The sequence below is a fragment of the Ambystoma mexicanum genome, chromosome 5q (assembly GCF_040938575.1).
Source record: "Ambystoma mexicanum isolate Mex_15411 chromosome 5q, UKY_AmexF1_1, whole genome shotgun sequence".
Lineage (NCBI taxonomy): Eukaryota > Metazoa > Chordata > Amphibia > Caudata > Ambystomatidae > Ambystoma > Ambystoma mexicanum.
The window spans coordinates 972,651,794-972,676,897 of NC_090933.1; the positions used below are offsets into that span (position 1 = coordinate 972,651,794).

General features: G+C 45.0%; 1 protein-coding gene and 1 pseudogene across 2 annotated transcripts in view; one reads left to right on the forward strand and one right to left on the reverse strand.

The window, feature by feature from the left end:
- The window catches only part of ANGPT1 (angiopoietin 1), a 1,129,183-nt gene that overhangs the window by 73,908 nt on the left and 1,030,171 nt on the right, over positions 1-25,104 (reverse strand). For both annotated transcript variants that reach the window (XM_069621500.1, XM_069621501.1), the window contains exon 8: positions 19,506-19,636. In XM_069621500.1, the coding sequence (XP_069477601.1) occupies positions 19,506-19,636 (131 nt within the window). The remainder of the gene's footprint in view (positions 1-19,505; positions 19,637-25,104) is intronic.
- On the forward strand, positions 23,342-24,143 carry LOC138498742 (small ribosomal subunit protein uS5 pseudogene; annotated as a pseudogene).

The following is a 25,104-nucleotide window of genomic DNA, read 5'->3' on the forward strand; positions in this document are numbered from 1 at the left end:
CAAATAGGGGGCCTGAAAGGTCCTCTAACACAAAAGGAGCGGGAAAGGAGAAAACAGTTGCAATTATGCCTCTATTGCGGAAACTCAGGGCACTTTCTTCGAGACTGTCCGGTGAAACCTGCCAAGAAGGCAGTAGGAGCTGCAGTTACCAAAGTTACAAAATCTGAGCAGGGAAACAACCTCGCCCGACAAGAATAGAGGTCCTCTTGCCGAGCGTGAAAACCAGTTCCGTGACCTCGCATTTCGTGATACCTATGGTCCTCATTAGCCCTGATAATCCGGATCGATTACATGCAATTGAAGCTTACGTCGACAGCGGTGCCATCAGCAATTATGTGGATCATGAAATGGTTTTGAGGATGAATCTAACTCTTTGTCCCAAGGCTGTAAAGGACGTCATTACTACAGTGGATGGAACGGAGATAGCCTCCGGACCAGTAACGCATACCACTCAAGAAGTGACGCTAGTAAGTCAAGATGGACACCATGAGAAGATCGTGTTCGATGTGATCAAGGCTCCTCATATTCAGATTATTCTAGGAATACCTTGGTTAGAGAAACACAATCCTCTGATCGATTGGCGAGCAAGAACCGTCCAGTTTCCAGAATGTGTCTCTACTTGTCACCCTCCACCTGGTGTTGCACTGGCAGCAATTTCTTCAGAGACTCCCCAGTTACCTCCCGAATACCTAGAATACCAAGATGTTTTCCGGAAGGACCAGGCTAACTCTCTACCTCCTCATAGGTCTTATGACTGCCAGATAGACCTGATACCTGGATCTACTCCTCCTTGTAGTAGAATTTATGCCCTCACCGAGCCTGAGAACCTTCACCTTCGACAATACCTGGATCAATACCTGGCAAATGGGTTTATTCGTCCTTCCAAGTCCCCTGCTTCTTCAGCTTTGTTCTTCGTTCCAAAAAAGGAAGGAGACCTTAGAACTTGTATAGATTATCGCTCCCTGAACCAGATCACCGTCAAGAATAGATATCCGTTACCTTTGATCCCTGAACTCCTGGACCAAGTCAGAAAAGCATGCATATATACAAAGCTGGATCTTAGAGGCGCCTACCACTTGGTACGAGTAAAAGAGGGCGATGAATGGAAGACGGCCTTCCGCACCAAATATGGGCTATTTGAATATCAGGTCATGCCCTTCGGACTTTGCAATGCCCCGGCCGCCTTTCAATATTTTATGAACGATGTCCTCAGAGAGCTCATAGATGTATGTGTTGTTGTTTACATTGACGACATCCTCGTTTATTCTTCATCGGAATCTGAACATCGGAAACACATGAAAATGGTCCTCGAAAGATTGCGTCAACACAAACTTTTCGCTAAGTTGGAAAAATGTGTTTTCAACGTAACTGAAGTTGAATTCTTGGGATTCATATTATCACCTGGCGGAGTGCGTATGGATCAAAGAAGGTCGATGCAGTTCTCAAATGGCCATCACCATCCTCCGTAAAAGGTGTGCAAAGCATGTTAGGCTTCGCTAACTTTTACCGCAGGTTTATCCCCGAATTTTCTCGAATAGTCCAGCCCATCACTGCCTTGTTAAAGAAAAACAAACGTTTTGAATGGTCTACCGAGGCGGAACAAGCTTTCCAGGATTTGAAGACTAAATTTATCTCTGCACCAATCTTAAAACACCCTCGCCCCGAACTCCCCAACATCGTACAAACTGATGCTTCAAGCCTTGCCATGGGGGCAGTTCTATCACAAAAGGACCCGGTAACCAATCAGTTGCATCCCGTGGCATTTTGGTCCCGCAAATTCTCGCCTCCTGAAATCAATTACACGATTACTGACAAGGAACTTCTGGCTATCAAGTCTGCCTTTAAGGCTTGGCGGCATTATCTGCTGGGGGCCCGACACACCGCTACTGTGATTACGGATCACCGAAACCTGCAATATTTGAAAACCACAAAAGCCCAATCCTCTAGACAACTCCGTTGGGCATTATTCTTTGCCGAGTTTGACATCATAATTACCTATCGACCTGGTACAAAAAACGGTAAAGCTGATGCCCTTTCTCGGATGGGAGTGGAACAACACTTGATCAACCCTAAACCTGTACCAATCATTCCAGAACAAAGAATCCTGGGTGTAATCGCCACACAATCCATAGAGGAAGTTAAGGATAAAGCCAGGCAACTTGTAACTCCAGCAGACATACAGAATTGGCATCTGCAGGGAAAGGACTTTGCAGTAAAGGACAACTTATTGTATTTCCAAGAACGATTATACCTGCCCAGCACAGATTTACAGAAAAAAGTAATCTCTTGTTATCACGATTCTTTAATGGAAGGACATCCCGGTATGGCCAAGACCTCAGAAAAGATCAAGCGCTACTTCTGGTGGCCGTCTTGGAAAAAAGATATCAGAGACTTTATAATGTCCTCTGGAGTATGCGCCCAAAAGAAGAGTCAAAAGGAAAGACCAGCAGGCCTCTTACGCCCTATTGACATCCCACCTCGCCCTTGGCATATGCTTTCTATGGACTTCATCACCGATCTACCTCCATGCTCCGGATATAATACGATTCTAGTAATCGTGGACTTATTCTCCAAGATGGCGCATTTTATTCCGCTCAAAGGCTTGCCAACAGCAGCAACTCTGGCCCGAGAATTTCTCGAAAACATCGTCCGACTGCACGGTTTTCCTTCGGTTCTAATTTCGGATCGAGGTAGTCAATTTATTTCTCATTTTTGGCGAAGTTGCTGTCGGTCGGCTCAAATTGATGTGAGACTATCGACCAGTCACCACCCTCAGACCAACAGACAAACCGAGAGGACCAATCAAACTCTGGAACAGTATTTACGCTGCATGCTGCAACAAACTGAAAAAACTTGGAAAGACATCCTTTGGATAGCCGAATATGCCTACAATAACTCTGTCCATTTGGGAACTGGGAAAACCCTGTTTTTTCTTTTATACGGCAGTCACCCTCGAACCTCGGAGTTGGATCCCCTCCAAGATCTTGAAACACCAGCAGTAGACTACCTGCATTCTACAATCACCCAAGCCTTTAAGGAAGCTGTTTCTCATCTTCAAAGGGCTAAAGAACAATACAAGAAAGGAGCAGATCAACATCGGAAGGAAGCCCCTCAATATCAAGTAGGGGATCAAGTCTGGTTATCCACCAAATATCTACCTCTAAAAGGGCCACGCACATTCAACCCAAGATACCTTGGTCCCTATTCCATCACTACCGTAGTAAACCCAGTAGCGGTCAAGTTGGACTTGCCCCCGCACATGAAGATACATCCGGTCTTCCACGTCTCTCTATTAAAACCCGTGCAACCTCAAACCCGACTAACTAAATCTCCGAAACCCATCCTAGTTGATGGAGAACTCGAGTTTGAAGTCAAAAGCATTCTGGAGTCCAAGATCTCCAAATCTAGACTATTTTACCTAATTGACTGGAAAGGCTACGGCCCCCAAGAGAGATCCTGGGAACCTGCTGAATATGTCCACGCTCCTCGCCTAATCAAAAGATTTCACCAAACATTTCCTGACAAGCCAAAACCCCCGGAGAAGCCCGGTTTGGGAGGGGCCTTGAGGGGGGGTACTGTCATGATCTCTGCTTCCAAAAGGTCAGGGTTTTCCCAACTCCCTTGGAAGCATATCCATAACCCAGGTTCTGAGTGCCAACCAGTCCCAATTGGGACCTTTTGGACCCAGTCATGGCGCCAGTGGCACCAGGCTCATAAATATGCCCAGTCCCAGCGCTGGAAGCGCCGGGCTCATAATGCTTGGGTGGACTTAACTGCAGCAGACCATGCTGCTTACTTGCCTGCCAGTTGAGCCTCTGATCCTCTTCTGTTTGGAACTACTTTTCCTGTTGGGTGGGGCAGGAGCCACTCCCTAGGTTCAGAACACTGGAACTCTTCTGGAAAGCAGGAACTCTTTTCTTACCTAGGCGTGGCTGTGGAAGGAGACACCTAAGCACTACAGGAGGCTATTTAAACCACACCCGATGGATGAATCTTGCTTTGCGTTATTCTGCATCCTCTGCAGCAGAACGCTCATCGTGTCTTCTGCATCTGATCCTGGGCCTAAGGAAAAAGGCTTACCATCCTGAATCCAGTCTTCAGCAACACCTATAAAGACAAGAAAGAACAGGTTAGCATTACGGTCTTCAGTGACAGCGCTTCACTTACCTGGTCCATCGGCTGTCACCAACGCCTCGCGCTGCATTCCGGCATCTGAAAGACAAAGGCTTACCTACTCTTCGTGCGCTCCGGAGGTCTTCGCACTGCATTCCGGCATCTGAAAGACAAAAGCTTACCAGCTCTTCGCACGCTCCGGAGGCCTTCGGCGCTGCATCCCGCATCTGAAAGACAAAACAAGGTGCGTTTAAAGACATTGGAGAACTTTAATACTCACGTGCCATTACTCCTTTCCACATCTAACCCAGTGGGTATTCCGGCACCCTGCAGCCGCTCCGAACTTGTACCTGCAAAATAAAAAGACAGTTAGAGCGCATCGTGAAGCAGGCAACAAGCGCTTACTTACGTGCTTCCAGGCGCTTCCATTCATCACACGGGCTCCATCTTCAACTCACTTCAGCCCGTCATCTGCCATCGCCGGAACCCTGCAAAAACAAGAGACATCATTACTAAAGACTTTTAAAGACATTAGAATTACTCGAAACTTACCGTTCGTGCAGTAACGACGGACAGCAGTCCTCTGAAGTCAAGAGGCCTGCTCCCCTTATCCAGTGAAGAAACTGGTTACAGCACCCTGCCCCGAGGCAGATGGAGAGCATGGCGTTCACTTACCTAAGGTGAGAGCGTTAACCTTTGGGGTTCTACAGCAGAAGAGAAAGGGAAGAAGAGAGAGACATTCAATAACCCAGTTCATTAATCCCATATTTTCTATCTGCAGACATCTTACCCTTCGAGTCAGATATACAGTGCACAGAGGTCCAGCCCAAAGAGCCAGCCGTGTGTTACACATCACTTTTGAAGATACGGTATACGCCCAGTCAAGACCGGCGCCCCTACGGGAATCAGGTGAGCGTTACAGTCAGTGTGTGTGTTTTGTGTGTTTGATTTGCATGCAGTGTGCAGGTGTTGCTGCATGTGTGCTGGGACACATGTTGATGGTTGTCTTGTGAGTGGTTTGCATGTGTTGTATGTCACAGAGGGGGGCCATTGGGTTTTGATTTTTTGGATGCATGGATGTGTTAGCTGAACTCTGTTATGTGCATTGTCTGCATATCCTTCCATCAGGGAATTTCATTGGATGGCTTTGACTGTCGACTACATGCCAAGGGGACAGGTAAAATGTGCTATTATCTTGATTGTTTTGGATGGCTACATTAGTTGATGCATGTATGGATGTGGCCATTCTGGTGTGTCTACACCGCACAATAGGGATATATTTGTGCATATCATGCACATTCTAGGACATGTGTGCAGCAATATGCCATTGTGCTTGTTGTATTTTGTGTCCATGTTATTTTTTAGGCCATGTATGGCTTGCAGCTCAGACATGTTTCATGATTTATCGCTGCTTACACATTTGACAGGTATGCTAATTAGTCATATGGGATGTTTTTGGTGCCAAAGGGGTGATTTCATTAAATGGTTGGCATGGTGGTAGTGGTGTCCTCCCTCTTCAATGTGTTTCTTTGTGAAACACACAATTATATGTCTTTTTAGTTCTAAGGGATGCACACAAATTTTCACAGTGGATTGGCCTATTGCCATCATTGAATGGCACTTGGGATTTGGCGGGATTGTGTGCACGCCACAGGGTAAGGATTTTAGCTGAACAAAGATTGCACAAGCTGGGTGCATGCAGCCTCTCCACAAGCCCTTTACTCAGCCATACGCAAGCAGTGTGCATGTGGGCGTGGATGGTGCGCCACCACCATGTCCACCGGGACACCACACTGTGTTGCAAAATTGTGCGGGACACATGCTGCCACAATGATCCTGCAGACTACTGGTGGTGCTTATAGCAACACACCGTCAGAGTGGTGAAAGGAGCAGCAACTTGACTTGAGCACTCCGACTGTGTGCTCCACCATGCCCCAAGTCGCAATATGGGTAGTGTTGTACCTGACCTGGGCAGGTGTGTTAGGGTTGCATATGGGCATCATCATGTATGTGCTCAGAGGGTAGGCACTGTCCCCTGAAGATGTGAGCATGGTTGTCATTGTCATTTGTTGATTGTGTCTATTGGGGTGTGTGCAACATGCATGCATGTGCATGGCCATTGATACTCACCAATGAGCCATGTGTTGGCATGTTTCCCAGCTTCCAGGGCCCAGTGTAGCGGGGACATCCTGAAGATGTAACTATCATGTGTGCTACCAGGATAGTTGGCATACACTTCAGTAATGATGCCCTTGGCATCACACAGACCCTAAACATTGATGGAGTGCCAATGTTTCTGGTTGTGATAGATGTGCTCTGTTGCTCTAGGTGGACATAGAGCAACATGGATGCAATCAATGGCACCTAGCACTTTTGGGAAGTGCACCACCCGATAAAAATCCTGGACCACGGCCTGCCTTTCTGTCAGTGTTCTGGACATATATATATATATATATATATATATATATATATATATATATATATATATATATATATATATATATATATATGCCAGCAGACAAAAGGACATGCACTTATGATTGCCAACACCTGTATAAGCAGTGAGACTGTGTGGCCTAGGATATGCCACCTATATCGCTGTGGTGCGTTGGAATGAGCCAGTGGCCAGGAAATGCAGATGAGTGAGGACCTTTTGCAAGGGGCTCAGGGCTTGGGAGAACATGGTGAGTGATGTTAGGTCATCTTCCCACTCCGTGACCAGGTCTAGGATGATACGGGAGAGAACATATTCCTGCCATAGACCTGGTCATCAGGCATCCCAAAAAGGCTGGTCCTTGGGTGGAAGATCCAGGCCCTGGCCATCCTCCTCCTGCGGTGTCCCTGGATGATTTTTGCAACAAATGGTGCATTAATTGTGGCTGTATCCATGCGTTTGTTGAGTGTGCATGCTTTTTATGCATTTGTTAGTGTACACGTTGACATTTACATCTGCTATCGTGTGGTGTTGGTGTTTCTGGATTTGCACATGCTTTATCGCTCCCTGTCATTCCCAGTTCAATTCCATGAATACGTTTGTTTTGCCCACGTATAGGTGGTGCAATAGTTTGACAGTGGATCGTCCCTTACAATGCCCACATTTTCACTTGTTCTTACTCATTCCACATATTCCGCCCCCTTTTTATATGGCTGCACCGGTCCGGCCTGCCCTTCTCTTGGAGTCTCGCGCAAGGCTTTCATCGGGTCGCAGTGACGTGGTGGACCGGCGCAGATCCCTCACAAGTCCCAGGTAAGCCCTGTGTATTGTAATACATGAATCGACAAACGGGGACTTGTGCGCGATTTCGTGCACAAGTACCCAATTTTCAGCGCGGATAATTCCATGAATCGGTCCCTTGGTGTATTCTTGGACGCCTCTCTCTCTCCCTCACTAAACAAGTGAGTGTTGTGGCGTCATTGGCAGCATACACGGCCAAGTTCATAAATGCAGCTAGACAATTCCTGTCCCCATGGAGATGCCTGACTTTTGCCAGAGCCATCACAGGTGCAAGGCTGGACTATTGCAATGCCCTTTTCGCTGGAAGGTCTAAACAGAACATCAACAAACTACAGATAATCCAAAACAATTCCCTTCGGTCAGCACTGAACATTTCAAAAAGATACCACATCACAGAGGCCAGGAAAAAGGTTCACTGAATGCCAATTAGGGAAAGGATCATTTTCAAACTTCTGATTATCACCCACAAATGTTTGAGTAAAACAGCTCTGCAATACATTTCTCAGGTAATCGAAAGGCCCAAGACAAACAGACCAGTAAAATCCTTCCATGCTCACCGCTTGATCCCTCCGAAAGTGAAAATGGCCAAAGGAGGTGGAGTAAGCTTCCACATAGTGGCAGTGTACCGCTGGAACTCCCTGCCTTCAGAGCTAAGAGCAGACGACTGCTACTGGGCATTCTGTAAAGGCTTTGAACACATGGCTATTTGCCTAAACTGTCCCTAGGATATCACACGCGCCTCCTAATCCTTGGGTGGTATTAACCAGCATTTATCCCCCGTATTTATGTCTGTTCTAGTGTGGTTGTTATTCAACAATTGTAAGGTGATGTTTCAGTAACTGGTTGCAACAGTGCCTTGATGCCTCTGGGCTTAGGTACAAATGAAATAAATTAAAATAAATTTGGAAGCACCACTGTCTGTATGGCAACAGCGATCTCTCGGAAGATCAGGAAGGTATGGCACATCATTGTGCAGGGCCCACTGACCACGTTCCAACATGCAGTGAACACACATGGGGCCTCATTACGAGGTCCCTTTGCGGCTACCGACCTTAACGGCTGGTCTGGACAAGCCGTTAAAGTAGGGACACACAAAGGGACCTTGAAGGTAATTATGGTACCGCAATTTGCTGTACCGTAATTACCGCCTTCCCCATTCCCATTGAGCCCTATGGGGCAAAAATGGGAATGGGGAAGGGCCAATGGTGCATGGGGAATTACCGCCCCGCCAACCTTGGAATGGGGTGGTAATTCCCCAGAACACCTTGGTGGAACATGTTACCATACCGGCAGCAACCATGGTGCTAATAGCGCCATTGGTTACCGCCGGTGTTGTAATGAGGGCCATGGCCTAAATGATATAGACGGGTACATCTACGTGCAATTGCAAGTCATAACAACAGAGAGATAACTGGGATATCTCTGAACGCTTGCCTGTAGAAGCCAACCTCTCGGATGGAGAAATAGTGGGAAAGGCACTCACAGTCCTTTACAGTTGATAACCAATTTAACATCCAAATCCCTGGTGAACCTGAAAGGCAGCAGTGATATAAGAATGAAAACAATTGCAGCACACCTCATTTGGCGTGAACGTTTAAGATCAACATCAAAGGTAACACCCATCCATAGCTAAAGGGTTTGAATTAGTGGCAAATCAACAGCTGCTTGATACAAAGAAACACACTTGATTTTCAGTGCTCAGGTTTCAGGGTGTAACATCCATTTCGGAATTCTAATGTGGAAAATAATCTGAACATGACAATGTATAGTCTTGTAATGTAAGGCCTTCTGTGGAGTAGTCCCATGATGATTAGAACCCTCTATTAATATGTTTACATGTCCTTATATGATGGGAAGTATGTTGTGCCAACATTATCTCTACATGTCTCCACTAAAGGATTCTAATTACATTAATTTGTAGCCAGAATGGGTTTATGTCTCATAGATTAGAGCAACATACCCCATATATCCAGAGCAATACAGTATGCTGTCTCAGAGGACATTGGGCCTCATCACGAGTTTGGCGGTAACGCTGGCGGTATTACTGCCGGCAGTATTAGCCCTACCGCCAAACCCCCGGCGCTATTAGCGCCGGATCACGGGTTTGGCGGTAATGGAATTCCCCATTCCCCACTGAGCCCATTCGGGAATGCCCCATTCCCCATTGGGCTCAATGGGGAATTTTCACGCTCTTTCCGCTGGCGGATTTCCCGCCGGCGGTAATAGCGCGGATTTTCGGTGGATTTCGACCCCAACTCAGAGCTGGGGAGAAATCCACCAAAGCCCTGATTTGGCGGACTGTTAAATCCGGCGGTAATAGCGCGACCGCCGGATTTAAGGGTTACCGCCAAACTCGTGATGAGGCCCATTGTGCTTTATGAGTGCTTGATTGTTAAATGTTGCTATCCAACATCATTTGCAATGCGTATATTAAAAATAGACATAAATGATGTAACAATGAGAGATACAAAATGAAAAAGATACTTACAATGTGCATTGGAGCAACATAGCTTCACACATAGTTAATCTCCATGTCGAATGTAAAAATAAGAAAATGTGTCTGGAAGTCACTGACTAGAATTGGAAAGAAGAATATTCCAAAATAAAATATCGTTATTCTAATGGACTAATAAAGTCTATGGGGTGGGTAGAAACATGTTCATGGAAGAAGCTAGCTTGAAGCCGAGATCAAGGAACAGACCATGTCATGAGTGAACCAGGCAGACATTTTTTATTTTTATTGTTCATTCACAATGCGCTTAATAGCAGCGAGTGGTTCCTAAGCGCGGGATCGGGATTTGAACCTGTGTTGCGCCACACTGTCTTGCTTCCAAGACAAACGCATTGCACCTGAGTTAGTCATCTTCCCTGATAACACGCTTAATGCCAGGGAAAGGATGGTAATAGCATGAAAGGATGACCTACTGAAGAAAGGAATCACTGCACTTTTATGGAACTTAGTGCAATCAAGTGTGAGATGCTGAGTGGTGGTTTCCAAAGAGGGCTCTAAAATGTCAGATAATTTAAAAGAAGGGTTGTGGTGAAGAAGTTGTAAAGCAAATAAGGTTCTCTGAGAGGAAGTTGCCGGTGGAGTATGATGCGACTGAAAAGACTTTGATTCGACGGTGTGGGTGCTTGTAGTGAAGAACCGTGTGAAGACAACAGCGCACTGTGTAAGTTCAGGCACTGCTGCAGTCCAGAACAGGATTTACTTAAGTGGCTCAGATGGTTGGTTTTGAGGTTTTCAATGTCCAAGAGACTATCATAGTCCTTGGCAATGAAAGAGCAAAGGAAGGGTTAGGAGAACCAAGCACTCCAACATAGTTGACTGGGGGTATGAATTGCTCTCATGTGATTTCACAGTCTGTCAGTCATTTCTCTGACAAAGCTTTTCTATAGACATAAGTTGCCTGGGGCCAAAGACAGTTGCTGCCAACCTGGTGTTGATTATATGTTTCAGTAATTCACTTGCAACATTTAGTTGGGCCTTCTGGAAAGCTCTGCAATAGGTCTTCTATTGAGTTGTGTTGACATGGGTTTATACATTCTCATACCTGCTTTACTAGAGGGACAATGGTACACCAGGCACCAACCACCGCTTGTAAAGCCAGCAATACGGCAAAAGGTCACACTGTTCATTGTGACTGCTCATAGAGTAGGTAGGGTCGGATTGGAAGCTCCAGCCCAGCTTCACTGAGAATGTTTTAGAAAACAAGACTCAGCTGTGACACACTAGGAGGAGTACTACACACGATCCATTAATTATTATCTAAATATGTCATTTGTACATGAAATGTCTGACTGTGTAACAAGCTAAACGTTAATAAAGAGAGACAGGTGTTTTGCAAACTCTTGGTACGATCTGGGCATGTGCACATTTAGCTGCAATGGTCCTTGGTAAATGTTGAAAAGCTACAATATGTCTTCACTGACAGGAACAACAGATATTGTCACTTATCTGTACAAACAACTACCGCAAGCATACTTGGTGAATTTTTGAAACAACAGAGTTTGATATGAGATGCTGGTCTGTCAAAGGCAACTTTTATCCTCACACAGGGAGGCATCATTTTCAGGGCTCTTGAAGAAATCAAAAGGCTTCGGTTTACCTGCTATGGTTAACGACAGGCGGAGGCTACGTCTACATTGAAAAAGCATTGCTAATTAAGATCCAGAAAAGAGACCTTAAAAACAACACATCTCTGTTTTACACAGGTTTTCTTTCTTTTAGAAATAGATATTTTGGAATTACAGATTATCCGGCTGGCACCTTGTTAAACACTGTAGCAGATTACCTGTTAGGCTGGGCACAGATGTTGAATACAAGTGACATGCTGTCTTCCTTTGAACAGAACAGCACATGCGAGACCCCATTCTTGGCCGAGGTCAGAAAACATGGTCACTGACAGTAAGACAACTTGGTGGTTTGGCAGATGGTTCTACGACCATAGTCATGACTTGCAGAACTAAAAAGTCACGTTATTATGCATGTACATCGTGCGAGTGTTTGTCAGTCGGACATTTCTGCAAAATGAATATGTGAAACAAGAATCATAATCATTTAGCTGTTGGGCTTTAAGACTGTGGTATGAACCCAACATTGCTATTAATTGAATTCAGGGTTGGATTAGACCTTTTACTGATATTCAGCCATCTGCTGCTTCTTGGTTATGTTAAAAAAAATGTAATTTGCAGTGACGGCCCTATAGAGCACAATGATGCAGCAGGCAGCGCTAGCACCAGCCACCACTCACATATGTTTTGTAAGCTATGGAATACCTAACTTTTGGGAATGCACCTAATTCTTAGGTATATATGGCAGGGACAGGCTGTTGGTATATATCACCTGATGCCAGCGCCTTCTACGCCTCACAAACCCCTGCATTTACGGTACACGCGCAAATGAATTCTGCAACCCACTTTCTTTTTGAACTGGGTCCTACATGTTTCCATTAGTTCCCGTGAATAAAGTCATCAGGCGCCTCTAATCTGGACAAACGAACAGACAATGAAAAGAGTGACATAAACGTTGGGACACGTAGCTCTACACTGGCCAAAATATTGACAACCCATTCAGCAGGCGCTCTAATCACGCGCCTGCTCACTCATCCGGATATAGGACATTCTCCAGTCTGTTTACCTTTACCAAAGAGGTTCATTGGTTCACCCTGAAGCCTTATTGTTAACTTACCCAGCCAACGATGACATAAACTAACGAATCTCTTTCTCTCCGCATCTATCTCGCGGTCTCTCTTCCCTTTTCTTTTGTTTCCATCCTTCATGCAATCGCATCGTCCCTAAATCTTGCACACCCTTTGGGCCCAGTGATACCCCTCTCTCTCTATTTCTCTCTCCTTGTCTCTATCTCTCTGCCTCTCTCTTCCTTTTACACTCTGCCTGTCCCTCTCTGCCCTTCTCTCTCTTTCTCCTTCTCTCTCGCTCTCTCTCTCTCTCTCTCTCTCTCTCTCTCTCTCTCTCTATCTCTCTCTCTCTCTCTCTCTCTCTTTCCCAGCACTACACTGAGTGTAGTTCTTTCTCCTTCCCTCTCACCCCTTCTCTCATTTTCTAACTATATCTCTGTCATTATCTTTCTTGCTGTCTCCAACTCTCTTTTAACCTATCTCTCTCTTTCTCTTTCTATCTCTCTCCCTTTCTCACTCCCTCGATCTGTTGTACCTCACGCTTGCTCTCCATTGCTCACCCTACCCTCCTAATGGGTAATATAGCTGGTGGTGTGTGCTTTACAATGATCCCAATACCTCACGCAGTCACTCACTCACTGACTCACTCACAGACTCACTCACTCACTCATCAAGCATCTCTAAATGAAAATATATTATGAATCTCCTTATTGGGTGTGGGTATCATGTTCAACCATATCCATGAATGGCTGGTTTATTTTTAAACCGTTTTCAATGGGAAAACACCATTGAAAATCACTTTGTAAATCAGACCCCCTGTGACCAGGGCTGTGTTACTTTAACATTCTATTATACCTCAGTTTAAATTTGTGACATGGAAACGACTTAAAACAAGACGTTATGAAACTTACTTGAAATGTTAATATAAATTATATTCATGATTAATGTATGGATTGATATATGTATAGCGTCCCTCTCCCTGAAGAAGGATCTCTAGGCACTGGCGTAACAGGGGCCCCCGCAGCCCCCGCGGGGGCCCCACTTAAAAGCACATGTCCTGGGAGGGGCCCCACTTAAAAAAAAAAACCACATATTTTTTTCCCCAAAAAAAATGTCTTTTGAAATTCACTCTACATTTATAAAGAACATTTCTGTAACAGAAATCCTTTCTTTATGAAGGCAGAGTGACTACAAAAAGAAACATACTTTTTGAAGTCTGAGGGCCCCCATACCCCATGACATGGAAGACCCTAGACTGGAGGCCACAATGTCATGGGGTGGGGGGGAGCCCTATGACTTCAAAAAGAAATAGTTTGTTTTTGAAGTCACTCAGCCTTCATAAAGAAATTATTTTGGTTATGGTTCGGTCCTTTACTGAAATAACGTCTTAATGAAGTTATAGTGACTTAAAAAAGAAACATTATGACCATGCCGGTCCGGGAACAATGGTGGTGGTAAGCTTACAGGCACTGTTGTTTCCAGACTGGCATATTACAGGTCTGCCTGCTGGGGCTGCCGTGCTTGACAGATCTGACCCTGCCAGGCACAGCAGCCACGGTAGGCAGACCCGTCATGCAAGCACTGGCACCGTTAAGAACGGTTCAGGTGCTTTTGTGTTCCCATTCCCCTGGAGTCTGGGGATTAATGAAATTACCGGCGCTTGATTTCCCGGCCGCCGGACTTGAAATAGCATGGTGGCACCGGGTAATCAGGTGCTAGTAATTTTTTATGGGTCCGACGGCAACCCTCCGGTAGCACCGGCACGGTTACCGCTGGACCCGTAATGAGCCCCAATTTCTTTTTGAAGTAATAGGGCTCCCCTCAACTCCATGACGTGTGTTTGTGTGTGAGTCTATGGTGAAAGGGTGCACACTCAAATGTATAGGTGGCTGACTGTGTGTGTATGGTGAAAGGGTGCACACTTAAATGTATGGGTGGCTGTCTGGGTGTGCCTGCATGGTAAAAGGGTGCACACTTAAATGTATGGATGGCTGGGTGTGTATATGGTGAATGGTGTGTGTGCTTGTGTGCAGGGGCACAAAAAAACATTCATTTCGGGGGGCTAACCCTTCAAATGTTGGGAGAGGCACTAACTTCACAGGTGGTGGGGAGGGGGAAACTTATTTGTGTGGGGACATCCAATTTATTTACGCATTTTGTTGAGGCTATTCTAGTTCTGATTCAATGTTACGAGTAGTTAACTCTCTCCTGTAAGTCCCCGGTTCCTCTCTACCCTTCCAATCACTCCCATGGCATGCAAGTACTAAACCCACATCACGATTTCAATTGCCTAAACAATGTGGCATTTGAATGCAGGTACTAACAGTGAAATGCTTTACGTTGGTAATTTCTGGGTTCTTGTTAACCAAAAAAAACAGGTGCCGTTTAACATCTGTGTCCTGTTCGGTCCGGCAACCGCTCTAAAGGTTAGCCAGGTCGAGTCAATATAGCCCAAAATTTCAGGGGGTGTAGTTCTGAAGCCCAGTGAACTCAATGGTGTTGCGCTACTAGTTGTGTTTAATGCTTTGCTTACTCCTAGCCCTATTCTTTCTCATCCCAGTACTTATGCATGAGGCAGTACTTGTGTGTGAGGCACTCTGCCTCATACACAAGTACTGGGAAGAGGTAGAGGTACATGGAGGTAGCTACCTGTAATCTTCATCACTCCTAGTCCCACTGTTTCTCATCCCAGTACTTACCTATGAAATGAGAAGCCTCATACGTAAGTTCTGGGACAAGGAAGAGGGATGTGGAGGTAATTCTGGGCCAAGGAGCTGATTGTGGAGGTTGGGGTCGGGGGTGGGAGGGAGAGGGGATGGGTGGGGGTATGGGAATGTGTGATAAATCATAATGGTTGTCCATGTCCAGGCTAAGCAGGCATGCTATGCGGTATTAGTGGCTAGAGAGGAATTTTGGTGCAGCCAGTCTAGTCATTCCTGTTTGGTATGACTTCCTTTTAACTGGACATTTCTGATAAAGTAGTCCTGCTAACTTTAATTACATGGCTAGATTGGCGTTTGGTTACTGCCAGTCTAGCCATTTCTTACTGCGGCATTGTATATTTTTCTGCGCATCTGTGATAAAATGATATGATATGATACAAGGCAATTATAACGTGCCTGTAAACAAGTGTACACAAGGGAGGGAAGAAAGATGGAGGACAAGACAAACAATCTCACTAGGCCTTTTGTCATTGTGAGAACGAGAAGTGCAAGGGGAAAGGGGGGGAGTGCAAGTGAGAGGGGAGGGGAAAACAGGGCAGCAATGCTCTGAGTAAGTGCAGCCATGGCAGAGCGGCTATTGGTTGTGCATGGAGAACAAGTGACTGCAGGGTTACAGTTACAGCCCCTAAGTGCATTGTAGGCCCGGAGGCAGTGCAGGGATGACCGATCAAGAAAGAGCCTGGACTCAGAGAGACTCTGAGGGTAGCCAATCAGCCAGTCGGTACAGCAGATAGGTAGGTCAGCAGGGGAGGGAGAGAGAGAAACCAGCTGAGAAGAGGAACGTTTTGAGCTGCTTTCAAAATTTCAGGTTGTCTGGCTCAAGTTTGAGAGGGGCAGGGAGGCCATTCCAGAGGGAGGCATCAGCAGAAGAGTGAGGTCTACCCCCACTCTCTGCCTGGAGAAACGTCTAAGCCTTAGAGTGTTGGAGGTAGCTGAGTGAAGGGTTAGAGAAAGAAGGTATTTTGGAAGAGAGCATTGGATTTAGTGTGGGCCCCGGCCCCAGAAAGCCTTGTGGACAATGCAAAGTTTCTTGAACTTGATCCTTGCAGTGACCAGGAACCAGTGGAGAGATTTCAGGGCTGGAGAAATATGATTCCAGGGCTTGAGGCCAAGGGTAAGTCTTGCAGTCCTGTTCTGGATTAGTTGCAGATCATGGAGACTAGAGGAAGGCAGATTGAGAAAGTGGCTGTTGCAGTAGTCCAGCCGAGAGAGAACCAAGGCTCTGGAGACAGTGAGCTTCTGGTGGAAAGTGAGAAAGGGAAGAGTCCCTTTGAGGAGGAGCAGCTGAAAGTGGGACTTCCTGGCGATGTCCGAGATGTGAAGAGAGAAAGAGAGTGTGGCGATGAAGATGAAACCAAGGTTTTTTGCCTTGCAGGAAGGCGAAGGAAGAGGGCCCAAGGCAGTCTGCAATAGTGAGAGAGGAAACACAGAGACAAGAGTCCCAATGAGAAGGATCTCTGTCTTACTGGCGTTAAGGCACAGATCGTTGGAGGTGCACCAATCCTGAATCGTAGATAGACAGTAAGAATGAGCAAGAGAGGAGAGGAGGCTGAGGGGAGTATGAAAGAAAGCTGAGTCTTCCGCATAACACTGAAAGATATAGGAGTAGGTAGAGATCAGGGAGGCCAAAGTGGCCAAGTAGAGGTTGGAAAACCAGGGTGAGAGGATAGAGCCCTGGGGAACGCCACAGGTAGAGCGTGGTGGCAGAGAGAATGGGACCAAGCTGGACCTGGGAGCAGAGCGGCGGTCCAAGTGGAAGGAGGTAAGTCACTCTAGGGTCTGATCCGTGATGCCCAGGTTCTCACAGAGTCAATCGATCAGGATGGCGACCTTGACCCTGTCAAAAGCAGAGGAAAGATGAGAACAGAAGGAATGCTAGAATCAAGGTCAGATAGCAGATCTTCACAGGTGTTAAGGAGAGCAGTTTCCATGCCTCTGGCAGCTCTGAAGCCAGACTGATGGTCATGGAGACAACCAACAGATTCAGTGTGGAGAGTAAGCTGGGAGATGGCAAGCATTTTCCAAGAGTTTGCTCAGGAAAGGGGTGATGGAGATTGAGCAATAGTTTGCCGGGCAGGTAGGATCAGCAGACAGCTTCTTGAGGATCGGGTGCACAAGAGAGTGCTTAAAAGTAGAGGGGGAACGTTGCAGTAGCGAAAGAGTGATTACAGAAATTGGCCAAGACTGGAGCAAGGGTTTCAATATGGTCTTTGATGGTTCTGGAGGAGCAGCGGAGCAACTGTTTGGATGACATTTTCATAGATCAGGCTTGTCTAGAAACCTTGTCAGGTGTTGTCAGAGAGAAAGAGGAAAAAGGAGGAGGAGAGGTAGAGATGGCCAAAGGGGGTGAGAGAGGAAGAGGAGATAGAGGACAGAATGTCCTGAGATTTAGCAGAGAAGTGAGAGACCAGAGCTTTACAGGGGGGCTGGGAGGGAACAGGAGAGGTATAGACCACAACAGGATTGACCAGTTCCTTGCAGATTTTAAAAAGTGTGGCCGTGTTGTTAGAGGCCGCGGAGACACACGCTTTAATGTGTGCTCTCTTCTTGATGAGTTTTATTGCTGCGGCCGGCATTTTGGTGCAACCAGTCCAGGTATGTCTAAATGTGGCCTGGCATGCTTTACTACAATGCTATTACATGTTTACACTGGTCTACATTGTGCAGCCAGTTGGACATGTCTTAATTGTGGCATGGCATTTTTAATACCAAAGCATTAATGTTCCTGCGCACTGTTGGTGACTTGCATGCATTGGATTGTGTTACCCTACAAAACAATTGCAAACACTCTGGCTTCATAGCCAATTTATCTCAGAAAGTGTGCTGTATATTGCATTAAAACACATATTTATATCTTTCTTCTAGTGCAGTGTGTGGCATACCCCTTCAGCAGCACGTTCATGCGTATTGCACGAGCGTGACAATCTAGGCCGGCCCAGAGTGTGGTGCGACCCATGATTTTTTGCCGATTTGGGGGGCCCCCTCAGCATGGCTCGCAGGGGGCCCCCACATTTTGTGTTACGCCACTGTCTCTAGGCACTAGTCACCTAATGTCCTAATGAAACAGAAGTTGTTTTCGTTTATCTCTGAACACATCAAATGAAGAGGACCTCATTAACTGGAGTGGAAGTTGGTTCCATCTTTCCAATGCCTGCGCTGCAAGGCAACACCCTCCTCAAGAGAGGAGCCTGAAAGGAGGGTAGGGGGGGGGTAATCGCAGCTGATTACTACTTCAAGAGCCCGAGTGGGGGCATATCGGGACAGTTTCAAGGCAAGTTAGACAGAAGCCAGACCGTTTATAGACTGAAATCCCGTATTGATGTTTAAATGTACGGACTCAGGACAGAAAAGTGTGGCTTTGAAATAATTGCTTTTTAAAATGAAAAGACGCTCAAGTGTTTTGTGGATAGCCAGGCCAGGGTAAGCGATGGTTGGAATGAATGTGTGAGTGGTCATTTTCTTGCAAATCCCAGCAAAGCAGGTTCTTAAGAAGCATATTATCAACAGACAGGTGATGCTGAAGTCCTTGGCAACAGACAGGCAGCTGAAGAAAGAGTGGAGTGCCTGTGTCCCCCCAGGAACTCGGAGTGCCTCTTCCCCACTCAAAAGCACCACACAATGGTTTCTTTTGGCTCAGCTCAGCGAGCTCAAAGGACCAAGTGCACATTAGTGGGTGCATGCATTCCTTGCAGCACTGCTTCTACCCGAAAGAAAAGGTTAAGAGTTGCCCCAGCAATGCTGGGATACAAATCCCCTCCCAGTCACCCATAGAGTGCTCTGTTGGTAGAACTTCCTCTCGCTCCTGGAGGAGACAATGAACTCGTGTTGTCGAAAAGATAAAAAATAGAAACTTTCACTCAAAATAAAGCTCACATTTCGGACTGTACTCAGATATTTCTGTTTAAGAAAATCAGTTATTCTGGCAAATTAAGAAATAGAAGAGCACATTCGAAGTGGAAGAACATTTTCAACTCTGTTTTTATACATCAGGGCGTGCCCAAGCAATGAGAATGCAAAATGGCCATTTTATATTGAATATGCCACGCCCCACACCAGTCTTGATTTGCCTACATCAAGGGCTTGGAACCTGCGACTCTCTAGATGTTTCGGACTACCACTCCCACCATTCCGTATCATTGACTATGATGGCTAGGCTGATGGGAGATGAGGTCCAAAACATCTGGAGCGGCAATGACTGTAGACCCCTGAGCTTCACAGATGATAACTGGGCCTTGTGAATGGACGTTAAGTTGAATGTAATAATGAATATCACACAGCCAGGGATATGCTTACCTCCTGTTAGCATGAGAGCACATTTGCACATGCAGTTGTCATTATCGGCATCTTTAGTGCTGAAATCGGCGCCGTGTAGAATTAGGCTGCTCTGCTTACCCGCTGTTCCCGTATGACCCTTCAGGTACAATCTAAAAATATGATTAAAAAAAAAGAGACGAAAAAGATGCATCAGCATTCATTTTTTTGACAACTCGTTTTATGCATTTCTCCATTCCACTATTTCCAATATAGATTGATGATAAAAGATGCATTTATTTATAGGTGATGGGTTGTAGCACAATAAATATATTTCATGAGTAAAAATCAAAAAGTGAGTCTCTTGGCCTGATGTACAAAGTATGTTTGCCACTAAGATTGTCAGATCCTGGATTTTGCAAGCTGGTAAAAGTAGACACTTGGAGAAAGTCAGGCTTTTATCAAATCCACCATCTCCCTCATGCCAGCTACACTGTCCTTCATCCTTGTGTGACATACCTTTCTCTGTCTCGTACTTCATCCCTCCACTTCACCCACAAAGCCTCCTCGCCTTCTGTCGATTCCTCCTAAAAGGTGCTTTTAATTCTTGCGCTGTAGACCATGCCTGCACTGTCAGGAAAATGGCATGGCAATGGATCCCAAGCGTACGATTCTCAGAAAAGTAGCACAAGTGAAAGTGAAAGTTGCACAAATAATGAGATCCTTTCATGTGTGCAACTTTCAGAAATGCGCAGATCACCTTATTCTAATGTGAATTTCCGGAGGGGCTGGACAGTGAGACAAAGATGTACTGTCCAGTCCCCTTGCTTACATTAGGGTCGGGACACACAATGACCACAGGGATGCTGGAAGTACCTTGTACAGAGATTGGCCTTGTTGTTTGAAAAAATATAATAATCCATTCCCAAGTGTGAGAGCTTGGGATTAAACCATGGCAGTCACATTTAAAGAAAAGACAAAATAATGATGGAGTTAGAAATGACCATGACATGATTTACACCTCCCCCTTGCTCCTGTTACATTTTCAAGAAACTAGGCAACCACAATATTTAATCAAATATTCATAGTTTCAACATCATTTGGGAGATGGTAACCAATAATGACTATTATGTTTGCACGCAAATATAATCACCAAACACAAGAGTTACCCAGATTTAGAGATCGTGTGTTTGACATTGCCATCAGAAATCATCAATGAGAACCAACACCCACAATCACATTTCTTCTCCATTCTTAAAGAACTTGAAGGTAAACAGAAAGTGCACGGTATCACTGGCAAAAAGAGTGACATTTAGTGTTTGAATATTTAGAAAGAATTCTCCAGGAAAATTGAGCAACATCTAGCCACTACTAATGTCCGTCAGACTAGCCTAAGGGGTACATCCACCCTCCGTTTACTGGAACATTGTACCTCTAGTAATGTTTGTCTCATAACAGCTAAATTCAACTTTCAGCAAGTTGCAGAAAGTGAAATTACAAAAACTATGTCTGCACTGAAACTGACTTTGTGTCATGGTGGCTCTTATCCTGCATGCATAAACAAGGGATCCATCAAATGTCCTACATCATTAGACACCACTATTGTCAACTCATCTTTATTGACCACAAATGTCCCATTATGTTTAAATGACGTCTGGCGAGCCCCTTTACTTAAAAAGGGGACATTGGATCCTGTACCTGCGGGTAATTATCGCCCTATCACGAACGTCCCTTTTATGCTGAAGATTCTGGACAGGACCTCTTACCTGCAACTTCAGGAGCATATTGATAGTAACCATCTGCTCAGAAATCATCAATCTGGGTTGTGTGCTATGCATGGAATTGAAACCGTCATGCTTGACTTCGGCCAATCTTGTCAAAATTGTTCTTATAGACCAGATCGCCATGTTAATGCTTCTCGACCTCTCAGTAGCTTTCGTTCGCGTTAATTATTCATTTTTTCTTAAGAGGCTAGCCGAAATTGTCAACTGCTCTCAGACTGCTACACCCTGGATTGTGTCTGTTTTGGGCCATAGGCCAACAAGAGTCTTGAATGGTGATTGTAAGGGACCACCTGTGCCTTTTAGCTGCAGTGTGCCACAGGGCTCCTGCCTTTCCCAAACATTCTTCAATATTTATACTCACCCACTCTTTGATCTTTTGGATAGTGCTGGAGTGAAATATACCAACTACACAGATGACACCAAGATCATGTTTGAGATGACGGGGAATTATGATATTGATGCATCCTTGTTTTTAATGACCGCAACACTGAGCCGTTGATTGTGGGCTCATCTCAGCGTCTAAGAAAACTGGATGAGAAATACAGGAAGTTTAAGATTGCTGAGTGCTCTATCCCAGTTGTGTCATCTGTTAGGACCCTGGGAGTCCACCGTGACACAAATCTATATATAAGGAAAACATGTTGGACATGTGAGATCTTCCTGCCCTTACATTACCAAACTGCTCAGACAGATTAATCACTACCTGTGTGTGACGAGTTTGTCGACTCTGGACTGTGCCTTGGTCAATTCAAAAATTGACTACTGCAACAGCTTTTTGGCAGGCACAATGCAAGGTAATCTAAAAACCTTGCTGGTTGCTCAAAGCGGCTCGGTAAGAGCAGTGTGTGGTTTGGGCAGGACAGATCATGTCACTGAGGCCAGAAGATCACTTCACTGGCTTCCTGCCCAACAGAATATTGTATACAATCCTTTCCCTCGCACACACATGTCATATGGGTAAATCACCAGGTTATTTGTGGGGGCGGTGAGCTAAAGCTCCTGTGGTTAGATCCTTATGATCAAATGATAACAACAAACTCTACCTCCCTCGCTTTTAACTGAACAATTTTGGAGGAACAAGTTTTGATGCGTGTGCACCTGGCCTTTGGAACACTCTTCCTCCTACTGTACGTGCAATCCCTGTCCAACTCACTTCTTCAGTTTGAATGACTAATATGTCAACTTTTTGCCTCTTGACCCACCTTGACTTTGACCTTCTGCTTCTATCTTGGTTTATGGTGTTATGGTGTCCGGTCTCTTTATGTGCTCATAGGCCTATGGGTGTGTTGGGCATTAGAAATAATAATAATAATAATAATAATAATAATAATAATAATAATAATAATAATAATAATAATAATAATAATAATAATAATAATAAATGTCGGCCGCTCATGAATATATTTCACCAAATACCACAAGGGTGTAAACAGGTCACTAGGTAACAAGTGCTTTGTAAGATTCATAAACACAGAGGACAGAGTTAAGTGTTTTAGTTATGTTCCTATTACCTCACTTCAGTGTCACATTTTCAAGCCGTGGTTGTATCATTAATGTGATGAATGCTCCCTTTTCTTACTGGATATCCAGGAACTCAGTTACACCAGGATGTTTCCACCTTTGTAAGCTTCTCTCCAGAGTTCCAGGCTCTGCTGCTTTCTCGTTTCACTCATCATTCTTTCCGTCTGCTGTCTGTGAGGGAGTGGCCCTATGTACATTTGTAGGATGCTGCATTGTTGTATTAACCAATGTTTTGCAGTGTACTGAGTTGTGTAATTCAGGAAAAGTAGCTGATTAAAAATTTAAAATTTAGAATTTAGGTACTGTGAAATAAGAGACAGCTTTTTGCCCAAAAATAATAAAATGAAGAATGAGGGAATAGAAAATGAATTTGAGGAAATCAGCACAACTGATTAACTTAGTGACATTTGAACATTGAGGTTTCAGCATATGTCTTTTATAAAAATGCATTATTTAAATAAAAAGATAAGATATACAAACTCTGTCCCAAAGGAAGTGGGATACATCAGGTAAAATATAAAGTATACTGAATTAAGAAAAGGCTACTTTGCTTCTTATTATTAAGATCACCAAATGGTCGACAACGCTGGTGAAAACAGGGAGGGCTTCCGAGGTGGCTTTGGCGGCAGTGGCCGTAGCCATGGGAGAGGACAGTGCTGCGCAAGAGGTGGTGGGGCCCGCTGGAAGGCGAATGAGAAGGAGTGGGTTCCTGTAACAAAGCTTGGCCGACTTGTCAAGGACATGAAGATAAAGTCTCTCGAGGAGATCTATCTTTTTTCCCTCCCTATCAAGGAATCAGAGATAATTTATTTCTTCCTGGCATCCTCTCTAAAGGATGAGGTGCTGAAGATCATGCCTGTCCAGAAACAGACCAGGGCCGGGCAACGTACCAGGTTTAAGACTTTTGTTGCCAATGGGGACTAAAACGGCCATGTTGGGCTTGGGGTAAAATGCTCCAGGGAGTTTGCGACTGCTATTCGTGGTGCCATCATTCTGGCAAAGTTGTCCATTGTGCCAGTAAGGAGAGGTTACTGGGGTAACAAAATTGGCAAGTCCCACACTGTGCCTTGCAAGGTGACTGGTCGCTGTGGTTCAGTTCTTGTGCGTCTGATTCCTGCACCCTGCGGTACTGGCATTGTGTCAGCACCTGTTCCCAAGAAAGTATTGATGATGGTTGGTATTGACAACTGTTACAAAGGCCACTTTTGATGCCATCTCAAAGACTTACAGCTACCTGACCCCGGATCTTCGGAAGGAGAACATTTTCACCAAGTCTCCATAGCAGGAGTACACTGACCACTTGGCTAAGACCCACACCAGAGTGTCTGTGCAGAACACCGAGGCAGCAGTGGTTCCCAGTGCTACCCCAACATAACCTGTTTATGCCAGACAATAAAAACAGTAAAACATAAAGAAATAAAATAAAAAAAAAATAGACTACTTTAAATCGGGGAGTTTTTAGACCCTTGCCACATTAAAATAGTGTGTGAGTAGATACATGGAAAGAGGCACGGTGTACCAAACCTGTGGGGGAGCGGCTGAAAATGCGTGTGCTTAAAAGCAAGAAAGCCTAAAACAAGGGATATTCACACATGAGATATCCACACTCATGATAAAATTACTTTTGTCCCCTTTCTCAAATGTTAAATGCACTTAAAAACATAGGCAATGAGTATCCATAAAGAGTATTATCTAGTGATGTTGATATTACACGTCACCCCCCACCCCACGTAGCATTCTTGTTCATGTAAACCAGTCTTATCAAGACCCTGAACATCACCCTATTTTATTTACTGGACTTGTACAGAATACTCCTGTGCAGTAGCACCTTGGAGCGTCTGAGGTGCTCGATCGAATTATCAATACTGATCTCAGACCCAAGTAACAGGACAGAGTCCAAGAATAATGCAAATAACGTCTTTATTATCAGCTGAAATAAATTAAGGCAATCTGGCGAACAACAAAATGTCATCCACGCAGTCACACATACATTTCGATTATACAAAGGCTTTATACCTCCACATGCGTCATCTATGACATTATCCTATGTGGCAAACTATCAATCCTATTGAAAGCAGTGATTGGTTAAGGTAACATGTATCCCTCCATATCATATAAGGATAAGTAATATCACTGGATTACCCTTATCTAGTAGGCAAGCCTTGAACCACCTCTCAATACGGATGATACAGATTATAGCAGAGTAACAGCAGCGGGTTGGCTTGTGCAACATTGTATGGCATGCCGCTACATAACCTCTCATGATTGGTTGGCATACTTTCTCCACCTTGAACATTTGTCTCAGTAGTAGCACGTAAGCAAAGTGAAACCGAGGT